Genomic DNA, 24,561 nt, shown 5'->3' on the forward strand with positions numbered 1-24,561 from the left:
CAGTATTTTTTATTTTTAAAGAACAACATATCTGAGCCCTGGCTGGCATAGCTCAGTGGATTGAGTGCAGGCCTGCGAACCACACGATCGCGATTCGATTCCCAGTCAGGGCACATGCCTGGGTTGCAGGCCAGTTCCCAGTAGGGGACTCACAAGAGGCAACCATACATTGATATTTCTCTCCCTCTCTCCTTCCCTTCCCCTCTAAACATAAATAAATAAAATCTTTAAAAAATATAAAGAACAGCATATCTGTATGCATTGGCTTATGCTTGCAATTTCTTTTTGCCCCTTCACTGTCTATTTCTTTCGCCAAATAGTCTAGCAAAAGCTATGGATAGATAATCCTGCACTTTCAAGGTCTTTGCAGTACTAGATAGCTCATACCTGGGAATGTGCATAAACGTGCCATATGAACCTTCACCTTTTTTCCCCCCAGAATCTCATTCATCATGTCTGCCATCCAGCTACGAAAATTTCTTGACCGCCGCCCAGGGATCCCACCCAGGTAACAAACATTCTTCCAGACGCAGACAGGCGCCTGGGGAATTAGAATTGCTCACCCTGCTGCTCTGTGATTGGGAGGCAGCGTCTGCCAGAGGGTTCTAATGACGTTTCTCTGGGTTTAATAGTTAAAATGAAAAATCCCACACTCGAGACAGAATGCAAGCAAAGAAACAGCTCCAAATTCCCAAAAGATTGAAGGACGTTGGTTTTGCTTGGGAAAGACTTTAGCAAAAAGAATGAGGGGCCCTTTTTCCTGCTCATCATCGTGCAAAGGGCTCCTATGCTTCTGCCATATGGGAGGTAACTGTGCAGACAGAAACCAGGGATGAGGTCCACTCTCTCTCCAAGTTCATCCATGGCCTAGGAGTAACAAGTCCTCGGCGTGTTGTATTGGCCTAAGTTCATCTCGCTGGGAGAGACTGTTTAACAATCTGGGAATCCTAACCCCATCGCCGGCTCTGGGGTCTGCAGAGATTCACCAGCTACGAAACAGGGGCTCACAGCAAGCGACTTTGGGGCCAGCCTCCTGCAGTCCCTTCGTGGGTTTGAGCAAGTGTCATTTTTATTCTAGTATTACCTTGAACAACATTTTGTCAACACAGATAAGTTCTTCTGCTTCCAGAAATCACTGAAGAAGGGAGAGGGGTAAGGGAAGGACGCTTGGTTCCTAGATATTCTTAAGAGTCCCCTTTCCCTCCCCAAGACCACGAGAGGAGGCAGCAGACGGGCTCCAGCCCCTCCTGATTCTGTTTCCCACACGCATTTGTGCTACCTGTGTTTGGGGTCTGTTTTGTCCGCAGTTGGGCGTATTTAACTGTGGTCTCATCTCCTAGGGAAAATGGAAACAAACTTCCCTTTGTGGTGGCTGCCTGGAGCCCAGTGGAACCAAGTCGGTCCCTGGCCAGGCCGGAGCCAGCTGGTGGGGAGCCTGGGAATTTCGGTGGGACATGTGTGACAGGCACTGAAGTCCCAAAGCTGGGCTGGATTCAGGTCTCTGTGTTCTTGCATCAAGGCCCCAGGAGGAGGCACACACTCTGAGACAGGCCGGGTGCCCCCCGCCTTCAGTGCTCACCCTGGAGTGGGGTTTTGTCTACTTTCTGCCTTGGCCACAGTAGTGGGTCCAATCCATCAGCAGGTTCCTCAATCCTGCCTCCAGCACAGGTCTCCCATGGGAATGATTTCCACCGTCTCCTCTGCTACCACTTGGTCCAGACCACCTTGCTGACCTACACCAGCCACCGCGCCTGTGCTCCTGCAATCCGTTCTCTGGCGTGAGCTTCGTGAAATACAGATCAGGCCAAAGCCACCCCTGCCCCCAGCATAAAACCCTGCAGTCATGGTCTTTTGCATAAAATCCAAACTCGTTGCTAGGACCTACAAAGCCTTCCATGGGCTGACCCCGCCAGTCTACAAAACCCCATTGTCTTCCTTCTGTTCTTTCAATAGGCCACACGCTTTCGTAGCTCAGGGCTTTTGGACACGTTCCCTCTCCCTGGGTCGCTGCCCTGCCCCCTCCTGGGCCTGCCTTGTCCTAACCAGCCCCGCGTCGCCCAGCAGGGCTGAGCTCGCTGTCAGCTACTCAGACAGCCCTTCCTGACTCCCTCCAGCGGGAGAAGGTCTTTGCCTGCCCCACCTCTCCACTTCATTTATTCTCCATCTCACAGCCTCTCCGGAAACAGGACGCCGTGGCCCTTCTCACAACTTATTTTGCTTGCTGTTGGTCTCACCCCCTGGAATAATAGTTAACACTCACGCAGCTCTTATTCCGTGGCAAGCAGGGTGCTAAGGGCACATTAACGTATTTAATCTTCCCCAAACCTGTGAGGTACAGATGAGGAGGGACAACAGAGGCAGGGAGTGGTTAAGCGACAACCCAACATCCCACAGCAAGTAAGCAATCGGCAGAGGTAGGATTTGAGCCCAGACCCTGCTCAGGTTACACTCACCCTCCCAGGGGACGGGTGTGCCCTTGTCTGAATAGAACACTTCGCCTCCCAGAGCCAAGGCGTCCAGGACGGGTAAGCAACACATGGTGAAGTCAGAGACAGGTTCCTTAGATGGGACTCCTGCTCCCATCCAAGGAAAGGATTTTCTACAGCTGATTCAAGAATCTTCTCCCGTCTTGTTCATTGAATTTGTTGGGGTGACATAGGTTAATGAAATTACATAGGCTTCAGGTGTGCCATTCTGTAATCCACCATCGGTAGATTGTATTGTGTGTTCACCACCCAAAGACATGTCTCTTTCCATCGTATTTATCACCCCCTGGAACCTCTTCTATCACCCCTCGTCCCCGATTCAAGAATCCTGAAGGCCAAGCCAGTCCTTCCATGGGAGCCCAGTCCCAGGCAGGGCTCCCAGGCCAGGTGTGGATTGCCCACACGTGCTTTTCCAGTCCTTCACTGTTTGGCCCACACCTGCCCCGCCTTGGGAGAGGCCGGGCACTGACTGACATGCCTGACTCGGCACTGACCCTTAGAAGGCAATCTCTCCCAAAAGCCTCTCCTTCGGAAGCTTTCTCCTGTTTGAGGTGAAAGCCACCTCAGAGAGGCTGGAAAGTTACCCAAGGGGTTAGAGGTGAAGGGTGCGATTCTTCATCCCCCAAACCTGCTTCTCCACTCAGCCCCGCCCTCCTGCTGAAACACACCCCACTCTCTGCTCCTGGGCCAAAACCCGCCAAGAGACTCTCCCAAGAGACCGATGGTGGGCGTGTTGCCTGGCGCTGGTGGAAGGCTCTCCCACGCTCAGAACAGCTTGCGCAGACCACTCCCAAGGACCTGTGCTCAGGTTACCACCTGTATTCCTGTGGCGTTTGNAAAGCCACCTCAGAGAGGCTGGAAAGTTACCCAAGGGGTTAGAGGTGAAGGGTGCGATTCTTCATCCCCCAAACCTGCTTCTCCACTCAGCCCCGCCCTCCTGCTGAAACACACCCCACTCTCTGCTCCTGGGCCAAAACCCGCCAAGAGACTCTCCCAAGAGACCGATGGTGGGCGTGTTGCCTGGCGCTGGTGGAAGGCTCTCCCACACTCAGAACAGCTTGGGCAGACCGCTCCCGAGGACCTGTGCTCAGGTTACCACCTGTATTCCCGTGGCGTTTGCTGTGTGCACCCTACTGAAGAGCACAGAGCCCAAACACAGCCCGCCCCTCCCCCCAGGCTGCCTAGCAACTGTGAGAAGCCAGCATTGTTCCAGAAACTCCTGTTGGGGTCTAATGAGCTGTGACATGGCCCTGGGGTAACCGTTTCCAAGGCAGTGCTTCAGAAACTGGAAGGGTGCCTAAGAAAGCTAGGTGTCCCGCTCAAGCGCATTCAGGAATGTCACTTGTTCCCTAGGACTGGGCCAGTTCCTCTCTCTTCTTGTGACTCAGCTCCCCCGCTGTTGTGCGCTATCCAGGGCTCAGTCCTGTTATCCCAACCACCGGACAGGCCCAGACAGCCTGTGGTTGCTCTGAAAATCCGAGCTCCCTGAAGTCCTGTGTGCGGACACAGACAGACCCGCCCTGCTCACAGCGCTTGCCTGTCACACTGTAGACAGCCAGGACCCCACCGGCCTCCACGCGCTCCACTCTGGTCCTCGCTCTGCGCGAGTCTGAAATTGCCCTCGCCTGGCACCCCTTCCCCGACCTGTTTACCAGCCCAAACCCTACACACCTGACCCTCTTCTCCACCCACAGACCTTTATTCAGATCACGATTTCAACTCCTAGTGAGCATGTCGGGGACAAGAACGGCTTCTGAGTCAGTTAGAACTTAGCGGGGACCGCAGAGTAGGTCACATGCATTCAATACAGAAAGTGTGGACTGGAGGCGTGGTTTGTTTAAGTTTCCGTTTATCACCCGGCACGTATCGGCCAGCTACTTCATCCAAAACTATCCTCTACTTGCCACTGACTCTCCTCCGTGAAGTCTCATGGCACCTCCCGGGGGCTCCGAATCGGTGGAAGGTCCCAAAACACCGCAGTGGTCACCTTCCTGTGCCCCCTCTTCTGCGGGGGGCAGCGTTCTTCCTACGCCCGAAGCCTGCCACTTGCCGTGGGCAGCTCCTCCGTCCTCCCCCTCAATCCTCTCTCCCGGCGTGTCCCCTCTCAGTGCCGTCCTCTGCCCCCATGTGTCCAACGCTGAGCTCAGAGCTGTCCCACCGACATCGCTCTAACCGCCTCCTAAACCAGTCTTCCCACGTTGAGTCAGGTTGTCCTCACATGTCTCCCACCACCAGCCAAAGTCTAAAATAAAAATTGTATTATTTCATTAATCTTTAAAAACACCTTCCTAAGATTCCCTATCCCCTGCATCGGTGGTTCTCAACCTTTCAGATGCAACACTCCTTTTTTTTTAATATATAATAAGTCTTTTGTTAATGTCCCGACCGCTCTTAGAAATAAAATCTGTAAATAACAGAATCGAACGACGCGTAATTTTAAAATGTCCGTAGAATGCTCAGCGATGATCTAAAAGGAAAAGTAAATGCATCCTAAAATGAGATGTGTTTCAAAACATGAGGTCTGGGTACCACTACCTCCAGCCTCGTCTCCCTCCCTATGGTGCGTCACCTCCAGGCCCTGGAAGCACTTCCCGCCGTTTTCCACCTCATTCGTCCCTGTTTGTGCTTCAGACCTTCCTCCCAACCCAGCCCTCCCAGGCTTACAAGACCACCCCAGTGTTTCTTCATTGTTAGACCCTATATAATATCAGTTTGTTTTAAAAAAAAATTTGCGAAAGTTTGTAAAAATACCCAAAGTAGAAAAAAATAGTATAAGAAACACCCTTTTTTTCAATTCCCACTTTTCAACGATTATCAACGTTTGCCCCACCGGTTNAATGCTCAGCGATGATCTAAAAGGAAAAGTAAATGCATCCTAAAATGAGACGTGTTTCAAAACATGAGGTCTGGGTACCACTACCTCCAGCCTCGTCTCCCTCCCTATGGTGCGTCACCTACAGGCCCTGTACTTCCCGCCGTTTTCCACCTCATTCGTCCCTGTTTGTGCTTCAGACCTTCCTCCCAACCCAGCCCTCCCAGGCTTACAAGACCACCCCAGTGTTTCTTCATTGTTAGACCCTATATAGTATCAGTTTGTTTAAAAAAAAAACTTGTGAAAGTTTGTAAAAATACCCAAAGTAGGAAAAAATAGTATAAGAAACACCCTTTTTTCAATTCCCACTTTTCAAAGATTATCAACATTTGCCCCACCGGTTTTAAATACCATCTAGTTTCTTTGTCCTGCTTTTGAACCTAGTATCTGTCCTGTCAAATATTTCCTTATGATTGCTGAAAAATGGATACAAAAGACCCTCTTCTCAGGAAAGCCCAAGGGTATACAGCATAGGGAATATAGTCAGTAATATGGTAACCGCTGTGTGGTGCCACGTGGGCCCCCGACTTACCGGGGAGATCATTTCATAAATTAGATAAATGTCTAATCACGGTGCTATACACCTCAATGTAATATCGTATTTAATGTCAACTGTAATTGAAATAAATAAATGAAAGTACACCGTGAAACAAAGAAGCATTAATTAACAGCGAGAAAAGAAAGTCCAAGGAGCGAGCGCTGTGCGAGGAACCGGGGACAAAGACTGAATCTCTCTTTTCACGACACCACTGCCGGTGTTCCTCTGTGCGGAGCTGATTGCGATCACTGCTTTTCCTTGCCCCTCCCTCCTCCTCCGCCAGCACGTCCATCGCTCGTCAAGGGAAGGACCTGCGGGGCTACCTCCCTGGGCAGCTGGCAAGGGCCCATTTGGACTACAGCGTAACGGCATCTCCCAGGTGAGACACTTTTCTAAATCTTAATTTTCAAAAATTACACTAAGTTAGAATGATACATTTTTTAAGATGGAGTCACGTTTTCTAATGATAAAAATGAGAGCAACAGTAATTATTATTATTTAATGGATACAAAAAGTCTAGAAGGTAATACACCAAATCATTAACAACAGTTATTTGTGAGTGGTGAGATTATTAGTATTTGTATTTTTTTTGTTTATTTTCCAGATTTTCTCTAGTGAACATATATTATTATTATAATCAGCAATAACTGTATAATTTTGTTAAATTATCTAAGAAATTTAAACACCATGAGTTTAGAGTTTCAACTTAGTCAGATAGTTGACCTTCCTGAGTCTTAGTTTCCTTCTCAGGAAAATCACAAACTTGGCCCAGTGGTTTCTGCCTCGATGGATATAATTTTAACAACAAAGGTACTTTGATGTTGTTTTCTGGTTTGCAGAGACTGAGAACCACCGTAGTTAAAAGCAGCAATTTGAGTAACTGATGAAATGTTTGATCTTGGGCAATTTTCATTTCTTCTCTGAGTCTTAGGGTTCTTATCTGTTATAAACAAAATAATTGCTATATAATTCCAGTGGGCACTCAAAATACGGTTGCTATTATTTTGAGGTCCTTTCATGTATTTCACAAATTTCTCTTTTTCTCTTCATCGCCTTCGATAGAGTCAGCTCCTGATTATCCTCCATGCGAAGCCAAGGGACCATGGCATCTGTAAAGCAGCGTAGAGGCTAAACTGAATAGAGGATCAGACTGGGAGTAGCCCTGAAGGCCATTCTAATCCAACTAGATGAGTAAGATGCAGTGCAGGAATCTGCCCACATTTTCTGATCCCCAGTTCAAAGCCCTCTGTTCCAACTCAAACACTACGTACATTAAGCTCTCATTAGGGTTACGTCCTCTGCCAGAGGGCAGACGGGAAAGGAGGGGCAGGCCCCACTGCCAGCCCAGCTCCACAGGGCACTGTCCACGTGTGTCCTGTGGACTCTGGCAACTCCCCCAACTCCATCGCCTTGCACCCAGACGCCAGCCCTCCCACGCAGGACGGGCTGAGGTTTCCCGGGCACAGGAAACCTCAGTCTCCTACTTGCCTCTGGCCAGACTTGCGCTGCCGGAGATGAGCCGTAAGGGAAAACTGAGTACACGTGGCCGTTGATGGCTTCATTAAGCTTCTAGTTTAAGAATAACAAGGAAAAGCAAAGGCAAAAATAAATTTCTTTTAAAATTCAGGAAGCAGAATATAATGCAGCTCTTTGGACCAATCCTAACTTCAGTTCTTATAGGCACAGTGTAACGTGACGGGACCCCTCCTGGCTTACCCTCTCCGGACACGTTCCTCTACCAAATAGTATTTTCAGGGAAAGTCTTGCTTTCAGAAGGACGCTGATGGAGAATATTCGGGTTCCACGGAAACACCCAGGGCCAAGGCAGCCCAGCAGGATTAGGTTCAGTGGCCATCAGCAGGATCTGGCTCAGAAGTGTCAGACTGGTCCTCACACAGAACCCAACTCCCAGGGCCCTCGGGGCATGTCCATCAGGCAGCTCCTGTTGGGACTGACGGTGGGAGACACGCCTTTGTGGGGAAAGGTGTGTTGCTGCCCACCATTGTCATGGACCCCCCGACGGGACAAGTACCTATCAAACATGAAATGAGACAGAGTAGAAGGGGTGGGTGGGAATTCCTGGTGCTTCCCTGAGTCTCCTCGCCACAGAATCCCCTGTGCCACCCAGCGCACCTGTCCCCTGTCCTGAACGGCACACCTGTCGTTACATTATGCCCTTGCTCTTTCTGTACTTTAGTCGAGCTACTCCGTTTCTGCTAACACACCCTCTTTTAAAAAGGCTCATTACCACTGAGTGTGTACCCAAGTGTGTGAACACAGTGTGGTGTGACTAAGCAGTATCAGTCACCTCCTTTCAGTGTGATCGGTCACAGGGGTACAGTCAACTAAGACTACATCTTACTACCGAATGATCAGATTTTAATGTTCTTAAAGCTCGCCTGATATTGAATATGTTTACACCTATTCAATATTAGGTCACCTCCTGGGTTTCATAGTTTAAAAATACACATTTATTAAAATATTTAGAAAACATGTATCATCAAAACATCGAAAAATACTCATAATGTCATTACCTGGAGATAGATAATCGTGCAGAACCTTCCAGGCCTACACAAAGTAGGAAGGGATAGGATTTTGAAACCCCCTTATTTCCACTTTTATTGAGATACAGTTGACATATCACATCGTGTAAGTTTAAGGTTTAAGACAATGGTTTGATATATGTACCATCACCTCGTAGAGTTACAAATTTTCTTTCTGGTCATGAGAAGCTTTAATACCTTCTCTCTTAGCAGCTTCTTTACCCTCGGGCCCACCTCGGGAGATTACCATTTTGTTCTCTGTTCTTATGAGTTCGACTTTGTTCCATTCCACATATAAGGGCAATCACACAGTATTTGTCTTCGTCTCTATTTCACTCAGCATAATACCCTTAAAGTCCATCCACGTTGTCACAAATGGCAGAATTTTCTCCTTTTTATGACTGAATAGTATTTCACATATATGTGTATGTGTGTACATATGTGTATGTGTATTGCATGTAACACACACATACATATATCCACTGACAGATGAATGAATAAAGATGTAGTATATATTTCTATGGCATCACTTTTAACGTTGGCACACTGTTCCTGTATAGGTATCATTTTCTAAATAATTTGGGTGGGTGTTTTTTCACACGAAGGTTGTTTTCACTCTTTTTATTGCCATGGAAATATTTGAGGAGCCTTGTTAGAGAGGTCTTTGTTGGCACCCCTAATTTCTGGCGTTGCCGGGACAAAACACACGCACGTTCCAAAGGTGCTAACGCCGTCACCGAGCGTCCCCAGACAAGCTGCACGGAGGGCGTGCCCCCCCCCACAGTGCGTGGGGCTGTCTCACGTCACATCTTCGTTCTTCTTTCCTTTTCCCCTCACAGGAAGTGCGGGAAGGTTCTAAGGGATTCCACGTTCATCAAACACCCATATGCCCGACAGCAGTCAGTCTGGCCAAAAGGAAGTGTTGGCTCCTTGAGGAGCCAAACGCCATAGAAAAAATCTCAGTAGGAAAGGGCATCGGGGAGACCGGGGCTACAGGAAGCAGACCCAGGGGAAGGAGGTTGAAGGAGGTTGTCTTCTGTGACCTGTGGCTGGGAGAGGAGGGGCCTGCACAGGAGGAGCGGAGACTGCAATCCCCGAGCCATCAACTGACAACCAGTAAGGGTGGCCTTGCAGCCGGGGGTCTTGCCAACACTATCTTGGTCGCCTCCGGGCTGCTTCTGGGGAGTGGATTTCAGCTGACGAGAAAATGGAATGCTTTTTTTCAGCTGAGTGTTTAGCAAGCTGTTTCTATTTTCACTTAGACCTTTCACAGACTTGGCAATCCCACCGGAGAGAGAAGGTCAATGCCAGCCTCAATTAGACCAACAGACCCTCATTAGATACATTTGTTTTCGAAGACATGCAGAGCCTGCAGAACCATGGTATAAAGAAACCACGTACCAAAGAGACTACTGTCTGCCGTTTTACAACATTGGTAAGTCAGGTCACGCTCTTACTCTACGAGATCAACTTTGCCTGGGTCACAGAGAAGGCACTGTCCCGGGATGGCCGTCTCGGCGTGTCTGGGAACGGTCAAGTTTGGGGGAGGGGTACGCATGTGTCCAGGTGCAGGAAGAATGTAGAGCAGGGACATCAAACCACTGTCACCGAGGGCCACATCGGCTTCCTGGTTGCGTTCAAAGGGCCCAGAAAATTTAGGACTGTATCTATGTAACTACTCTTTAACTCGCAAGGAGCTGAAATTACCTTCAGCCCTTTGAAGGCAGCCACGAGGCTGATGTGGCCCCCGGTGAAAATGAGTCTGACGCCCCCGATTTAGAGGGCTAAATCCCAAGGGCTACTCCCTCCTGTCCTGGCCGCCTGTGCAGACTTCAAGAACAAAAATGCGTACATGTCTTTGAGGGGAGGCAGGCTCCGGTCTGCTCCCTCCGCACATGTGGTGGAGGAAATTTGATTTCCTCATTCTCCTATTGTAAACGGCTTTCTGACCGTTATCTGACATTTGGCGACATCCTTAAAAAATTCTGAAGTCCCTATGAAGTAGTTCGTTCTCCATGCGGCAGAACGTGCGAGGTGGCTACGGGGCCAGCCTCCCCCACGGATAGGGCCCCTGGGGACACACAGGCACCAAGTGAAACATGTCCTGTGTTTCTGTAGTCACAGGGCTCTGGACTGTATTGAGTAGACTGAATCCGTTCATTGACAGCCTCTCTAAATGAATGAACAAACCCTGCCATTTCTGGGGCTCTCACCCTGAGGCAGGTACGTATTTGGCCCTCATCACGGCTCTCTGAGGTGTGTACTTACCCCAATTCCTGGCGGGGGACCCCGGGTGGCAGACTGTTAATGAACTAGCCCCGAATTAGCCTGCAATAGGCAGGAGGAGCCAGATGCAGACCTAGGACATGTCAGACCCAGAACTGAGACACAGGCCAAGCTCTGCACTGGGCCTTGACACGGAACGGCCTCGGTCACAGTTGAGTGTCATGTGCACTACTATTTCGTTAGTAGACTTCTTTAAAGTGAGTCACTTTATATTCACCTGAAAAAAATAAGAAAACTCCCAGAAGGAAGGGGAGGTTGGGCAGGGGCTTCTCTTCCTTCTTCTTCCCCTGAGAAGAGAGCTCAGCCCTGGTGAATGGCTGCACGGAGCGGGGACTCGGGTCCCAAAGGGACAGCGAACAACCGCAATTAGGGAGAGGGAGAACTGAACAGGACCAGGCAGATGTCGGGGGGAGCTGAGCTAGGAATGGGGGTGGCAACAGATGAAGCTGCATTGGGGGCAGGGAATGCCAGGCAGTTTGGGATAAAAGGGCAAAGCTGGGTTCTGGGAGATGAAGAAGCTTGGAGCTTGGGCAGGGAGGGAGGGGCTGGGGGCTGCATGCCAGCCACTGAGGGAAGGAGGTGCTGGCAGTGCAAGGAGGCAGCAGTTGGGGTCCTGCAGGAGGCCTCAGGAGGGTGACATTCTAGGAAGCCAGGGTGGGGTATGGGTGTAGGCGATGGAGGAAGGGTGCGTGAGGCCTGGGAGAGCAGTTGCGAGGGGCTGAGAAGCAGGTGGGAAGGAGAGGTGGGCAGGTCCGTGGAGAGCTCCCTCCCCACAGACCGGGCTGGACAGTTAGTCCTTTCAACTTTGACCGGGTATGAACTCCGTTCCTCGGAATGGGAGAATCCAGGTGGGGCCGGTGGTTCCCAAAGGGGTAGTAAACTGGACCATTCTTACAGTTCCTCTGCTAGGAGGAAATCTTGTCAGAAAGACGAAAAGGTTTTCCCCTTGTTTATTATAGAAGACAACTTCTACATCTTTCCAAACCTGTAGAGCCAGGCGAATGGTTAGCAAAACAGTTAAATATTTACCAACTACCATGTCCCTGGCCTGGAGCCAGGTGCCATCGGAGGAGGAAGAAGGAAATCCAGGCTATAACCCCGGCTCCAGGGAGCTCATGATCTAATTGGGAAGATGTGGCAACAACAGGCTCATCAGAGAACGGCTACCAAGCAGGGGAGTGAAGTTCAAGGCTGAGATCACTGGGGCCTACAAGGCAACAGCCGGGAGAGCAGCAGGCGCCAGTGGGGACGGAGCTGGGCCTTGATGGACACGATGTGCCTGGTGGAGAAGAAATGGGGACACCTAGGGTGGGGACGCTGCTCCTAGAGTCCCGGATGGGAACAAGTATAGTGAGGTGTGGAGGATGGGGGGCCAGGTGGACTCCAGCCATGAGGACAGGGGCCGGACTGGGCAAAGTAGGAGGAGGAAGTGGGAGTACAAGGCAGATCGGCGGAGCAGACATGCCTGGAATGGAAGGGGCACGCACAGCCAGCCCTGAGGCAGTGTGAGAGGGGACCACACCAGGCCCAAACTGCAGGGGTGAGAATCCTTGGGGTCCACCTTGGAAACTGGCGACCATTCAGTCACTGCCAGAGCCCCGTGAGCAGCTGGACACTGAGCAGAGCTGGAGGCACAGGGACCCGGGACAACGAGACACCTGCTGTCCCAGAACTGGCCTTCTGGAGGCAGATATGGAACATAACCAAGGGAACATAGTTTTTAAAAATTAGAGATTGTATGGGGAATAAGCAAGGTGGTGAGCATGGCTTAGGGAGGTAAACTTCTTTTAAAAAAACATTTTATTTATTAATTTTTAGAGAGAGAGAGGAAGGGAGAAACACTGATCTGTCCCACATGCCCCTCTCATACACACCCAGACAGACCGGGGACCCGGCCCGCAACCCAGGCAGGTGCCCCTGAGGGAAATCAAAGTGGGGACCTTTCACTTTGTGGGCTGACACCCAACCGACTGAGCCACGCAGGTCAGGACAGAGAGGTAACTGCTAATAGTGCAGTCGGGAGATTTTAGCCGAGCCCCGGAAAAGAACGAAGTATGCAAAGGCAGAGGGAACTGTGAAGGGCAGAAGCTGGACAGCGGAAAGGGGTGTGGCTTGTGTGAGGACAGCAAGGGGTCAGGGTAGCCTGGTGGGTGGTCAGTGAGGGTACAAGGGCAAGATGCTGGGCTGTACTCTCAGGTCAACAGGAGGCAGAGAGGCGACACACCATCTGCACTTGAACAAGACACCTCCGGCTGCTGGTTCCGACTCCGTCTGGAGAGGCGGGGGAGGGAGGGCACGGCACCACTGAGGAAGCTCTCTCGTCCGGAGGTCATGGAGCTACCCCACAGCTGATCTGTCCACAGGGGAGGTGGAAAGGAATGCATGGACCCCAGACGAGTTTGGGAGGTGACAGCAGCTGGCCTTGAAGCTCGATTTGATGTCGAGTGCATTTTTATTCCTTCATCTGGGGTCCTTCTGTAAATAATGAGTCTGCTGACAGGCCAGTCCACGTGCAAGGGTTTGGCAACACAAAGTGAAGCAAAAATAGACACAACATGTCTCCATCCGGGGCACTTCAGGGAGAGGCAGGCAGAAATACAATCTCACCCGCCAGCAAAGCTCTGCCGGGGAGTCAATGTGTTGCTTCAGGATCGGGGGACAGTCTGAAGGGTCTCCCTGAGGACGCCCAGGCAAGGGGGGCGGGGCGGGAAAGAGGGTCCCAGAGAGCCCGCAGGTGCAAAGGCCCTGTGATCAAAGCATGACAGGTTTGATGAACTCAAAAATAAATAAGAGAGTGCTGGCTCAAGGAATCAGAGAGGGCGAAGCAGGGTGTGGCCAGAGCTAGCAAGGTCAAGGGCTGTACAGGCCATTTTCAGGTGTGGCCTCCAGGCCAAGGTTCATGGAAAACTACTGAAAGGTGTTAAGGAGGGTGGACGTGACAGGATTAAAACTGCATTTTGAAAAGATCACTCTAACTGTGGAGAAGAAACGCAGGCCCAGGGGAGTGGAATGAGACCGGTCGAATGCAGTCGGGAGGCAATGGCGGTGGTTACGCTAAAGGTCCTCGCCTTCTGCTACATCACTTTTAAAAACCCACACGCCCGGGACACACCCAACAGCAACTCAGTGAGAGTCTCCTGGGGTGAGTCTCCTACCTCCTGGGGAGGTCAGCATAGGGCAAGCATGAGTAATTTTTAGAGCTCCCCAGATTAATTACACTGTGCAGCCAAGTTCAGCAACCGGCGGGGGGACAGATACATTACTAATCTGGGCATGGATGGAGAAAAGGGCAGGGGCTGAATGAAGCTCTGGCTTAAATCAAGAAGCTGACTCCTCGGGGTCTTTAGGGGAAGGCCTTTCATACAAGTGTATGAAGGTGTAAGTTTTTGACCGGTCTTTGTGGTCAGGTTTAAGGGCAAAGCACGTCTATACTAGCAATGACTTGCTTTTTATGTTCAGTTCTTATTTGGGAATTATTAAGCAGATTAAATAGATTATCATCTATATCACATATATAACCTAAATATATATCATTATAATCGACAATATCTGTAGATACTATCTGTAGATAATCTATACATTATAATAACCTACTCATAGTTTTTAGATATATATAGATTGCTTTAGAAATTCTTGCTCAGGAAAAATTCCTTCTGGGCACCTAGAGGTTCATTGATGGATTGGGAAGCATTTATGAAGCCCTGACTGTGTGGGAGACACAGCAGAGGATGTGAAGACGGTTCTCCGGGACCTCACACCCGAGATGCCCCTCACACGAAGCTACCCTTGTGTTACTAACCCCGGTGTCAGACAGTCCAGACAACTCATTCTTCCAAAATAAAGTATAGGCGTGCATAGCAGTGTGACCCTTACACTCTCGGACGCTCGGTTTTCTCACTTGCAAAAAGAATAAAAACAGTTATCTGCCTCACAGAATTGAGATATTTGTATAATACAGAATTACTAAAGCTTGGATTACTAAGCCTTCAAAAATGTTTGCCATCATTCCTGACCAAGAATGAGCATGTCATAATAAACAGATTTTTTTAAAATACTAAAACAGAATTGCATTTATACTTAAAGTTCTAAAACCAATGCCTAAGGTAATTATTACATATAATCAAAGTCATCCTTGACAATCTCCTAACGTTCAAAGTAATAACATGAAACGGTAATAAATCACTGAAATCTTTAATAAATCACTAAAATCTTTAGAATACCTGGATTCCTCAGTAAGTGGGTTAAATTTACTCCATGGTTCTCAATTAATTCATGTTATTTTTCAACAACTTTCAAAGAAGTCACCACCACAAAGCCCCATGAATGGTTAATTTCACTTTGTCAAGAGGTAAAGAAATTTATTTTAAAAATCATGTTCCTTTCGACCCCCAACTGTAGAATGCATTTCAGGCCTGATGGCACCCACCGTCTGTGGGCGTGTATAATACTCACTAAATGGCATGTCCCCAGACCACACCCTGCGCCGCCCCCTCCCGCCCCCCGAGTTCGTCTTCAGTTCTGAGAACCTCTATTGTTGAATTCACCTGGTTCAACGTGTGTGTAATTCAGCTGCATCATGACTCCTACAGCAAAGACCACGAAGGCTGCTGGGTGGGATTCCTCACACTTCTAAACTACTTCAAATGTTTCCTTAGAATCCTCAAGGTCAGAGCCACTATTTAAATTCAAAACTAGCCTGGAGAAGTTGTGCGGCCACTGTCAACATGCAGGATCATGCAATTGAGTTAGATTTTGAAAACCCTCCAGGGATGGTATTTCTGGTCGCCCTCCCTGGGTTAATGGCATGTTATCCATTCTTCATATCAAGAACTGTTTGTTTCTGTGAATGCGTTTGAAGTGGTATGGGAGGAGAACAGCACTGTGAGAGGATTAGGGACCTGGCAGCTTGATCCTCCTGACTCAGAGATGTGGGCCCCTCTTCTTCCCAGTCCTGTCAATTTGGGTGGATTAATTCGTCTCTTTGAGATGGTGGTAATGACAGTGGGCCTCAGAGGGTTAGGGAGAACATTAGGGTTAATGTAAGCAAAACACCCAATACAGTGCTGTGCGTGTAAAATTCAGCTGCGACGCTGCCGTTGAAACATTCTGGCCTTGGTTTGTGGGTGCAAGGATGGCAGTGCTCCCCACGAGACCTCCTTGAACCCTAAGTTTTGATAAGCAGAACCGTTAGTGATTACAGACAGGAGCTTATATGAGAGAACTCCAGTGGGTACGAATTTCGGGATGTTAACAACTGCAGTTTGACACAAAAAGAATACAACGTGACCCATTTATAATGGAAGGCTTAAGGAGTTTTCTTGCATGGTGGGGGTTAGAATTTATGTGATTTGTTTTATTTACATTTTTGCATTAATCCAATAAAAGTGCATCAGCCCTGATTAGTGTAGCTCAGTGGATTGAGTGTGGGCTGCCAACCAGTCGCTGGTTCAATCGCCAGTCGGGGCACATGCCTGGGCTGCAGGCCAGTTCCCAGCAGAGGACGCATGAGAGGCAACCACACATTGATATTTCTCTTTCTCCCTCCCTTCCCCTCTGCAGATAAATAAAATTTCTTTAAAAAATGAATCAGAGATCAAGCCACATAAGTAACCCTTTGACGAAGTTCTTTTTTACCTAACTTTAAAACATATTCCTTTGTCTTAAACGCCACCCATTTTTTCATTATACACAACTCTTGTTGAAATGACAGTGAGTTAGAATTTAGGAGTAATCGTAAAATAAATCATTAATTTGTTTCAAATTCCAGACTGGGACCAGAAACTAGCCACGGCTTCGCAGAATCCACAGCCGCTTGCGGAGTCACTGCCGGAGTTCTACTGTCGTGAAGAGGGATGGCATTGGAGTGAAAATTCTCAAACTCACTGTGGCGTTGGGGCACCTTTGGCGTCCTTAGGTGACTCTTTTGGACTAAAACAATGATGGCAGAACTGTTTTTAATTTAAGCGTGTATCCAGACAGCCACTGCCCTAAACTATTTACACATGTTGCATAGTCTTTACAGACTGAGTTGGTCAGCCTAGGGCAGGGAATTAAGACCCAGCTGTAGGAGGCACTGTTTTATCTATTCTCAGCCCCACTTCCAGTCTTGCTGCGGGTCTGGTAGTCAGTCCAATGGTCACACGTGGGAGCAGTAAGGATAGGATTGTGTCTGCTGGACAACAGCATCGCTGTTGAGAGGGGGAAAAAGAACCTGGGGGTGTGACCGCGGAGGGCGACTCTGAAGGTAACTGTGGGTACAGGAACCGGGGTATGGCGCAGGACTGTAGGGAGACGGGAGACTGGTGTAAAAATAAATAAAATAAAACAAACAGTTCCTATACTAAACAGGCCCCCTCCCCATTGAAATCTCTGGCCCTGCAATCCAGAGCTTTAAAAGCGAGAGCGCAGGTCTTTGGTTCCAGCGGCTTCTCCGTGCTCTCGTGACACGTGTGATATACTTGGGCTCACAGCCCTGCCCTCTAGGCCGGGACAGGCTTGGTCGCTGGGTTCAGTCTGCCTCCCGTTCCCTGCCACACAGCCGCCTCGCCAGCCCCTCACTCACTTTGTCTGGTTACTGCAACTTCCCCAGTTTCTCCAAGTGTCCCTCTGACTACTCATCCTTTCGGTCCATTTCATTGTTTGATTGTTTTTTAATTTTTATTTATTGGTGAGAGAGAAACACTCATCTGTTGTTCCCCTTATTTATGCAGCCATTGTTTGGTTCTCGCGTGCGCCCTGACGGGGGATCGAACCTGCAGCCTGTGACTATTGGGGGCAACACCCTAAAACCACTGAACCACCCGGCCAGGGCTCCTTTCCCTCTGTTTCCGTGCATTTCTATGAAAGGCCTTCTCTGACCCTTCCCAAATTTGGGTCAGGTCCTCCTAACAGCCTGTTCTTTCCATCGCAGCAGATCACATCGCTCATCCAGGTCTGTTGGCCGTGCCATCTCCTCTACGATACCGTCCCGGAAGGATGTGTACTTGTCACAGCCACATACGTTGAGCAAATTCCAGCCTACAGTAACCGCCTCCCTCACCCACGGTTTCGCGTTCTACAGTTTCAGCTACCCACAGCCAACTGTGGCATGAAAATATTAAGTGGAAAGTTCCACAAGTACACAGTTTGTAAGTTTTAAATTGCATGTCGTTCCGAGTGGCGTGATGAAAGCTCACGCCACCCCATCCATCCCGGCAATGAGGCTGTGGTCCGGCGTCCCCCATTTCCCTTCATCCCATCACATGGGCTGTGTCACCTCACGTGGCCACAAGAAGGGCGAGGTGGGGGCTGCACAGTGAGACAGTTGGTGAGAGGGCCCACAGTCACATGTTTATCACGGTGTGTTGCTGTGACCATTCTGTTTTATTCGTAGTTATCGTCGATCTCTTCCTGTGCCTAACACATCAATTAAACTTGACCACAGCTCTATACGTCTAGGAAAAAACATGGCGTGTAGAGCGTTTGGTGCACCCCGGGGTTCCAGGCACCCCCAAGGGGTCCCAGAACATATCCCTGTGGGCACAGGGGGGACTCCTGTGTATACTTGTTCCACAAAGATACATTATTTTAACGCAGATCCCTATTGTGTTAAAGACTGAACTATATCTGAAGAACACCCTCTCAACCAATTTAATCAGCAAGCACCTCATCAAGAGAAATGGGAGAGAAGCACTCAAACTGATAAAAAATGAGTAAATACCACACAATAGGAGAGTTACACATTTGGGGGGGAAGAATTGGAGCTCGCCTGACCCAAAGGATGGGTTCTCCGTGCCTGCGCCCGGACCAGGGCTAAAACTGTGCCAGTCGAGTTATGCTTCTATCCAGATCGGAATGTGGTCTTAATACGCTCACCTCTCACACAGCTGCCACCTCCGCACGGCTAATCTACTTCAAAGTCTAAGTAAGAAGACGAAGGAGGAAAAAGAATAAAAGCCCATTCAACTTCCATTGGAACAAATAAAAACTATTATATATTAAATACAAATTATTATTTTTATGTAAAGATCCTATCCTTTTTACTGCTTGAACCCAACAACGCTGCTCTAATTTTAAATGTTTTCTGGAACCAAATATCAATCAAAATAGGTATTTGGATATTTTCCAAGATTTTGTTTTGATCTTCCCACCCCACCCGACGTTCTGTGGGGATAAAGTTCTTTCTGTTCTGTATCGGTAATACTAGTCTCTTAGCAAAAGAAGAACACACTACACAAAGTATACTAGAAATATCGGGTTCTTTTTAATCAGCTATTGATGGTATAATAAAATAAATTTAAGTGGCACCTAATTTCAACACTTAAAATAGTTCATTGAAGGGTAATCTACAACACAATATGTTAAGCCTAATTGTTAAAGTAACACCTTTTTTTCCCCAAAAAAGAGAAATCAAAGCATGACGGACCATTTTGAGTCATTTGGACACTTAGAGATGATTTTGTAGGTGTACTGGCAGGCACAGTGCTGAAAAACCAATCCACTGGATTTAGAAATAACGGTGAGACAAAATAGGAAAGCTATACATTTCAGAGTTAAAGAAAAATAGTCACCAAATATCACAACAGATCTTTTAATGACAATGCTTTAACATTAGCAGTATCGTTTTAGGGAACACCTTTTTCTCTGAACATTTAACTAAATGTTCAATGTATTAAATAATTTATAGAGAGAAATAAGTTTTGCATTCTGTACAAATTAAAGGATCCATGAACATACCCCCCACCCCCCCGCCAAAGCTCAAATCCGCAATGGTCTCAGCAGAAAATAAACAGTCCACAACTGAAACAGAATTTTAGCAGTACAAAAGTTTACAGAACTCCTCTCGTATCATTTTTCCTGACAGCAAAGATTACAATAACAGAGCCGACTGATCAGAATGTAAAAATACTTGTGCAAAACCGCATTCATTGTTCTTACCATTTCATAGAGGTAACACCTATGAACACACATCGACAATAATGAAGGAAAACTACACTGAAAGTAATTCTGTTTTAGATTTCAAACCACATAAACTCTACTTCTAAACAGCAACAGACATGGCACCGAGAGCAGCAGGAGCGACAGATGAGTCGGCGATGCCGCCGGCCGAGGAGGCCGCCGCCGGAGCCCGCGCAGCCCGTCTCCGCCCCAGCACCCACCTTACAAAACTGGACACAGCTGGAGGGCTTACAGCTGCGGCAATGTCCGCCTTCTTGAAACTTGGAGAAGATGAATGACATATTTAAGAAAGTCCTTTCCCCCTTTCAAGGAGTGTTTCTTGCATCCCTGGAAATCCTTAGAAGAGCTGAATCATAGATTCTCTGGATTTCCCTACACCAATCCACTTAACTGGGAGGGGAGGAGAAAAAGGAGAAGAAAGTATTAATTCGTTTATACTGTTCGCCCTTTGAAATGAACAGGTCCCCCCTTCCTCACTGTCTGCAACGAACTCCAACTAGCTGCGTGTGCCTTTAGTTCTCGTCTGTGGGCAGCCTGTGCCGATTCCCAAGCCACCAGAGTGTGCAGCTGGCATCCAGCACATGCGTAGTCTGGCTCACTGGTTCCTGCTTTAATGGCATGGGATCTACAGCCCCTCAGTTCCTGGTGGGTAGGGAAAAACCTGGCCGAGCCAGCGGAGACCTGAAGGACCTCTGATCAGGTTCCTAACTAACTAGACAAGACCAGCACCTTTGATGAGTGGATGGCGCTAGGAGGAAGGATACTGGTCTCGCTGTAACTTTTACGTCTCACAAAACCAGGCACATCTGGACCAGAGCACTGTTTCGACTTGCACAGCCTTGGGAACTGCCTGCTGTACCAGCCCGTGGACATCACATCTCTCATCATCCCCACCTCATGGGTAAATCCTATGGTAGTTCACAGACATCACTGTCAAGTTCACTGTTGTTTCTATTTCTAAAACAACTGACTATGAGGAGTGAGTTCGCCGAATCTGACATCAAGCTAGAAGGGGCAGATGGCAACATGGAAACCAACATTCAGGTTTGGGATGAACCACAAATAAAAATGAGACACACTACAAATTCGGAATCATTAGAGATTATATGGAGGATACCACCCACCCACCTCACTTTCTGTCTCTCAAATCTCTATCAGTGCAAACAGAAAAAGCAAAGGGTTAAAAGAAACACTTCACGTGACTAGTTACAGCCATAACTTGGTTATGCCTAATTCCCTGGCTAGCTGACATTTGTTTCTTCATACAGAAGTTTTACTCTTTATTCTTATGCTTTTCCAAATCAGATTTCCTATTTTCTGTACCTATTATTTCCTAACACCTGAAACTCCCCCAACTCTCAAGGGAGGTCGAACCCCAGACGAAAAACAACAAACCAGCTTCGGTGGCGAGGAAGATACGAAAGGGTTGGTTGTTAAGGGGGAGGAAGAAACAAGAATCGGTGTCACGGGGGGAAAAACAGACTAACAGAGAGGTCAGAAACAGTGAGAAGTAATCTGCTGTCTGCAGGCATACGAAGGATTAAAGAAAGATGATTCTATTTACTCTAAGCAGCAAAATTATTGTATGTCTTCCTGGGCATCTGTGCAAATCATAAGCACTCTATGACTAATAATCTTTAGCCTTATTTCAAAGGTAGACAGTTAAGTCCAGAGTAGAAAAGTTAAGATAGTTGTTCCTGAAGTGTTTTTATTTACCTGGAGTTTGAAGCTCATCTTCAATAAATCGAACGTAATTTTGTGCATTGACGGGTAGTTCTTTAAACGTCCTTGCATTTGATATGTCTGTGTTCCATCCTGGAAGAGTCTTATACTGAACTTCCACTTTATTTAAGACTTCTTGGTTTGCTGAAAGTTCAAAAGTAAGCACATCTGGCTATAGTGTATACACTCTGTCGTCAAACAACTTCTGAAACGTCACAGGTTCACAAGCTCTTATGGAAATCTTCGAAGCCAGATGCGTTTTGGAATTTAGAAGTTTTCAGAGCTTCGAAGGCTGAACCTGTGCCTTCGGGATAGAGTTTTATAACCACACACATTTCCACAGCAGCACACGAGTATTCACTGTAAGCAGGTAGATCATTACCTTCAACACCAGGTCAAGTCAGGTTTTGCTGTCAAATGAGTTTCGGTGCCAAACTTACAACTTTCGATTCTCGGAGCTTTCTAGACTCCCGCACCCTGGCCCCGTGCGGTGCCGGCAGCCCCAGGAAGGAGGCCGGCACGCTCGTTCTCACCGGGGAAGCCTAGGCTTTCTGTGACTGTGTGGAACCTTCCTCCAGCACCTCACCTACCCACTTTCTCCGGATCCCTCACAGAAGCCGAAAATGCACCAAAACCAGACCAGTGTCTTTGCCCAGAGCCAGAAGGAGGCGGCTCCACCATATCCAGACTCCCCTTCGGGACGGGGACACGTGCCCCCCTAGCGGGAAAGGGGGGTGGGGGGGCAGGCACAGCCTGCCGACGACCCCAGTTTACAATGTCCCCAGGAGTGCCTGCCACCCGAGGGAGCTGCCTGCCTGGAGCAGCCCACGCCCAGTGGCTTGTCTCTGTGAAGGTGTCAAGGACCAGGCCACTTACTAAATTTGGGACAACTCCGAAGGGTCACTCTAGCCCCAGAGCTCCCATGGGACCAGCTGAAGGCTTTTTATGTAACTACTTGGCCTTCAACTTCTCCCTCTGCCTGATTCCTGCTTTTCACGCTGTTGCTCAGAGCACTCAGAACAAACCACCTGCAGGCAAATCTGTCAGAGTCTGTTTCCCATGGACGCAACCTCAGACAGCTGGCGGGGCAGTGGGGACACCAGGGGCGGTGGGCAGAGCACGGGGGCCTTCGCATGTTGTAGCCGTGCAGCTGTTAAAACTACCCAGGGAGGGGCCCGGGGACGCCATGCTGGTGGCAAATGCAGCTCGGGCAATATCTGAAGCCCCGAGAGAGAAGGACAGGGAACAATGGATCAGAGAGCCCGAGGTGAAGGCCGCTGAAGAACCGGAGGAAGGTGAGGAGCGACTCAGTTTACACCAAGTGTGAAAGTCAGCACCTTGTGGGTAGCAGCTTCCGAAGAGAATCTCATCTCCTAGAGCAGACAGCAGAAGAAGCTGAGGCCCGGGCCCGGGGTTAATTAAACAGACAGCAGAGTTCCAGAAAAATCCTCAAATCTAGCAAATCTGCTCTGTCGAGGCCAGAGCCCTGTTTGGGGAAACGTGGGGCCCTGAGACGCTGGATGGGACACCGGAGCTGCCGTACTGAAAATTCCCGCATTCTTGGATTTGCTGGTGGCCTGCGGACCCGCCTCGCTCTTCCTGCTGAAGGCCAGGGCTTCGCCTCACTTGAGGGTGAGGAGGAGGAGGCCTCTGCCTTGCAAGGCAGTCCATGTGCCTCTCAGGACCTACCTTCCCTTCCCTCCTGACCAGCAAACACCACCTAGGGCTGAGTCACAACGTAACTTGGCCAAGGGAGCGCTGGGCCTGCTAAGAGAGGGGAGGGGCTGCATTCCACGAGTGGACAGTCACCACTCGGAGCTGAGGTGTGTGAGGAACTGGAGCCGGAGGGCAGATCGTGAGATGCAGTGGGTGGTGGAGTACGGGGTCAAATAAGAGAGGGCGCTGCTCGGGGGTGCCCTCCATGACTCACGACACAAACACGCTATGAACGGACACTGGGAATATTCCTGGAAGCCTCGAGACAGTGATGACCCACACCAAGGAGATGTGTCAGAACTGCTCGAGGCGGGTGACAGAAGGAATCCAGGAACTCGGAGGGGCTTCCGTTTCCAGCCGTGATGGAGTACGCGGTTTCAGACTCACTCCCAGCATAAATGGTGAGAGTGAACGAACTGCGCGACAGCTCCTTCCAGGCAATGGACAATGGGCAGCACAGAACCGCAAATTCACAAGCAAGTTTGAAAGCACTCAACTCCCTACCCAGGGACAATTTCATGACCCCTGGACGTCAAGACACTGGCATGACACTGCAGCCAGCAGAGAAGCGGTCCCATCGGCCTGAGCAGGCAGGTGTCTCAGTTCAGGGAAGCTGAAGCAGCTAGAATCAAGGCCAAATGTCAGACAGGAGGGAGCTCTACAGAGGAGGACCCCACGCCTCCACCCCAGAAGTCCGTGCCAAAGCCCCATGGCTACATTTATTTCAACTGTACAGGCAAGCATGGGACCATCGGAGACTGCCGGACAGCAGCCGCCACCCAGTGGAGGGGGCAGAGCGTCTAGAGGGGCTGGTAGAAGGGAAGGGACATAGGGCATCGCAGCCCAGCACTGCCGGATTGGAGATCTCTTTGCCCCTATTAACTCTCCAGACGTGCACCCAGCCACCAGGAAGGCACGCGCTGAAAGTGAAAACCGTGCAGACGCCCCTCACAGAGCCCACACCCAGAACCGCACCCAGACCCACAGAGAAGACAGAATCTGGAGACTGGTTCGCAGGAGGTGAGAGGTCTGGAGAACGAACACCTAGGCTCTTCGCGTGACTATACAACAAAGCACACACCAAGGTGTCCCAGTTCAAGAGGATCGGCCAGTAATGGGAGTACCCCTAAAACCGATCCGATGTTCACCTGAGGTCGCAGAGCCTCAGTGTCTGCAACATTCAGACACAGTCATCGGACGACATTCTGAAACTGACACAGACCAGGGAAAAGAGCAGCCGATAGAAAGCAACCTGGAGCTATCTCTCTTCAATTCCACTGATTGGTCATCATTAGCAAGTCACAAAACCTACCAGCCTACCAAGGTTCCTTACACCAACCAACTCTCCTTCACTCAGCATAGTCTTGTGGGATGGCTGAATGAGTTCACAGTCCCTAGTTCTGGATGCTGGAAACATTTACAGAACTCCCTGAGTAACTGAAGACATCATTTCCCTAAAGA

At 49.1% G+C, this 24,561-nt stretch overlaps 2 protein-coding genes across 2 annotated transcripts in view; one reads left to right on the plus strand and one right to left on the minus strand.

Moving 5' to 3' along the window:
- The first annotated feature begins 444 nt into the window (after window positions 1–444).
- SPMIP3 (sperm microtubule inner protein 3) lies at window positions 445–16,683 on the plus strand. The gene is made up of 4 exons (XM_037069404.1): window positions 445–508; window positions 6,180–6,275; window positions 9,702–9,874; window positions 16,493–16,683. The coding sequence occupies exons 1-4, from the start codon at window positions 453–455 to the stop codon at window positions 16,663–16,665; spliced, it is 498 nt and encodes a 165-aa protein (XP_036925299.1). The 5' UTR covers window positions 445–452; the 3' UTR covers window positions 16,666–16,683.
- A 2,262-nt stretch (window positions 16,684–18,945) lies between these two features.
- Window positions 18,946–24,561, minus strand: part of ADSS2 (adenylosuccinate synthase 2) — a 40,669-nt gene continuing 35,053 nt past the window's right edge. The window contains exons 12-13 of the mRNA XM_037069554.1: window positions 21,379–21,528; window positions 18,946–20,052 (exon numbers count right to left, since the gene is read on the minus strand). Coding sequence (XP_036925449.1) covers window positions 20,000–20,052; window positions 21,379–21,528 — 203 coding nt within the window. The 3' untranslated portion in view covers window positions 18,946–19,999. The remainder of the gene's footprint in view (window positions 20,053–21,378; window positions 21,529–24,561) is intronic.

This window comes from Sturnira hondurensis, unplaced genomic scaffold (genome assembly GCF_014824575.4).
Source record: "Sturnira hondurensis isolate 20B ecotype Veracruz unplaced genomic scaffold, ASM1482457v3 Scaffold0018525, whole genome shotgun sequence".
NCBI classification, from domain to species: Eukaryota; Metazoa; Chordata; class Mammalia; order Chiroptera; family Phyllostomidae; genus Sturnira; species Sturnira hondurensis.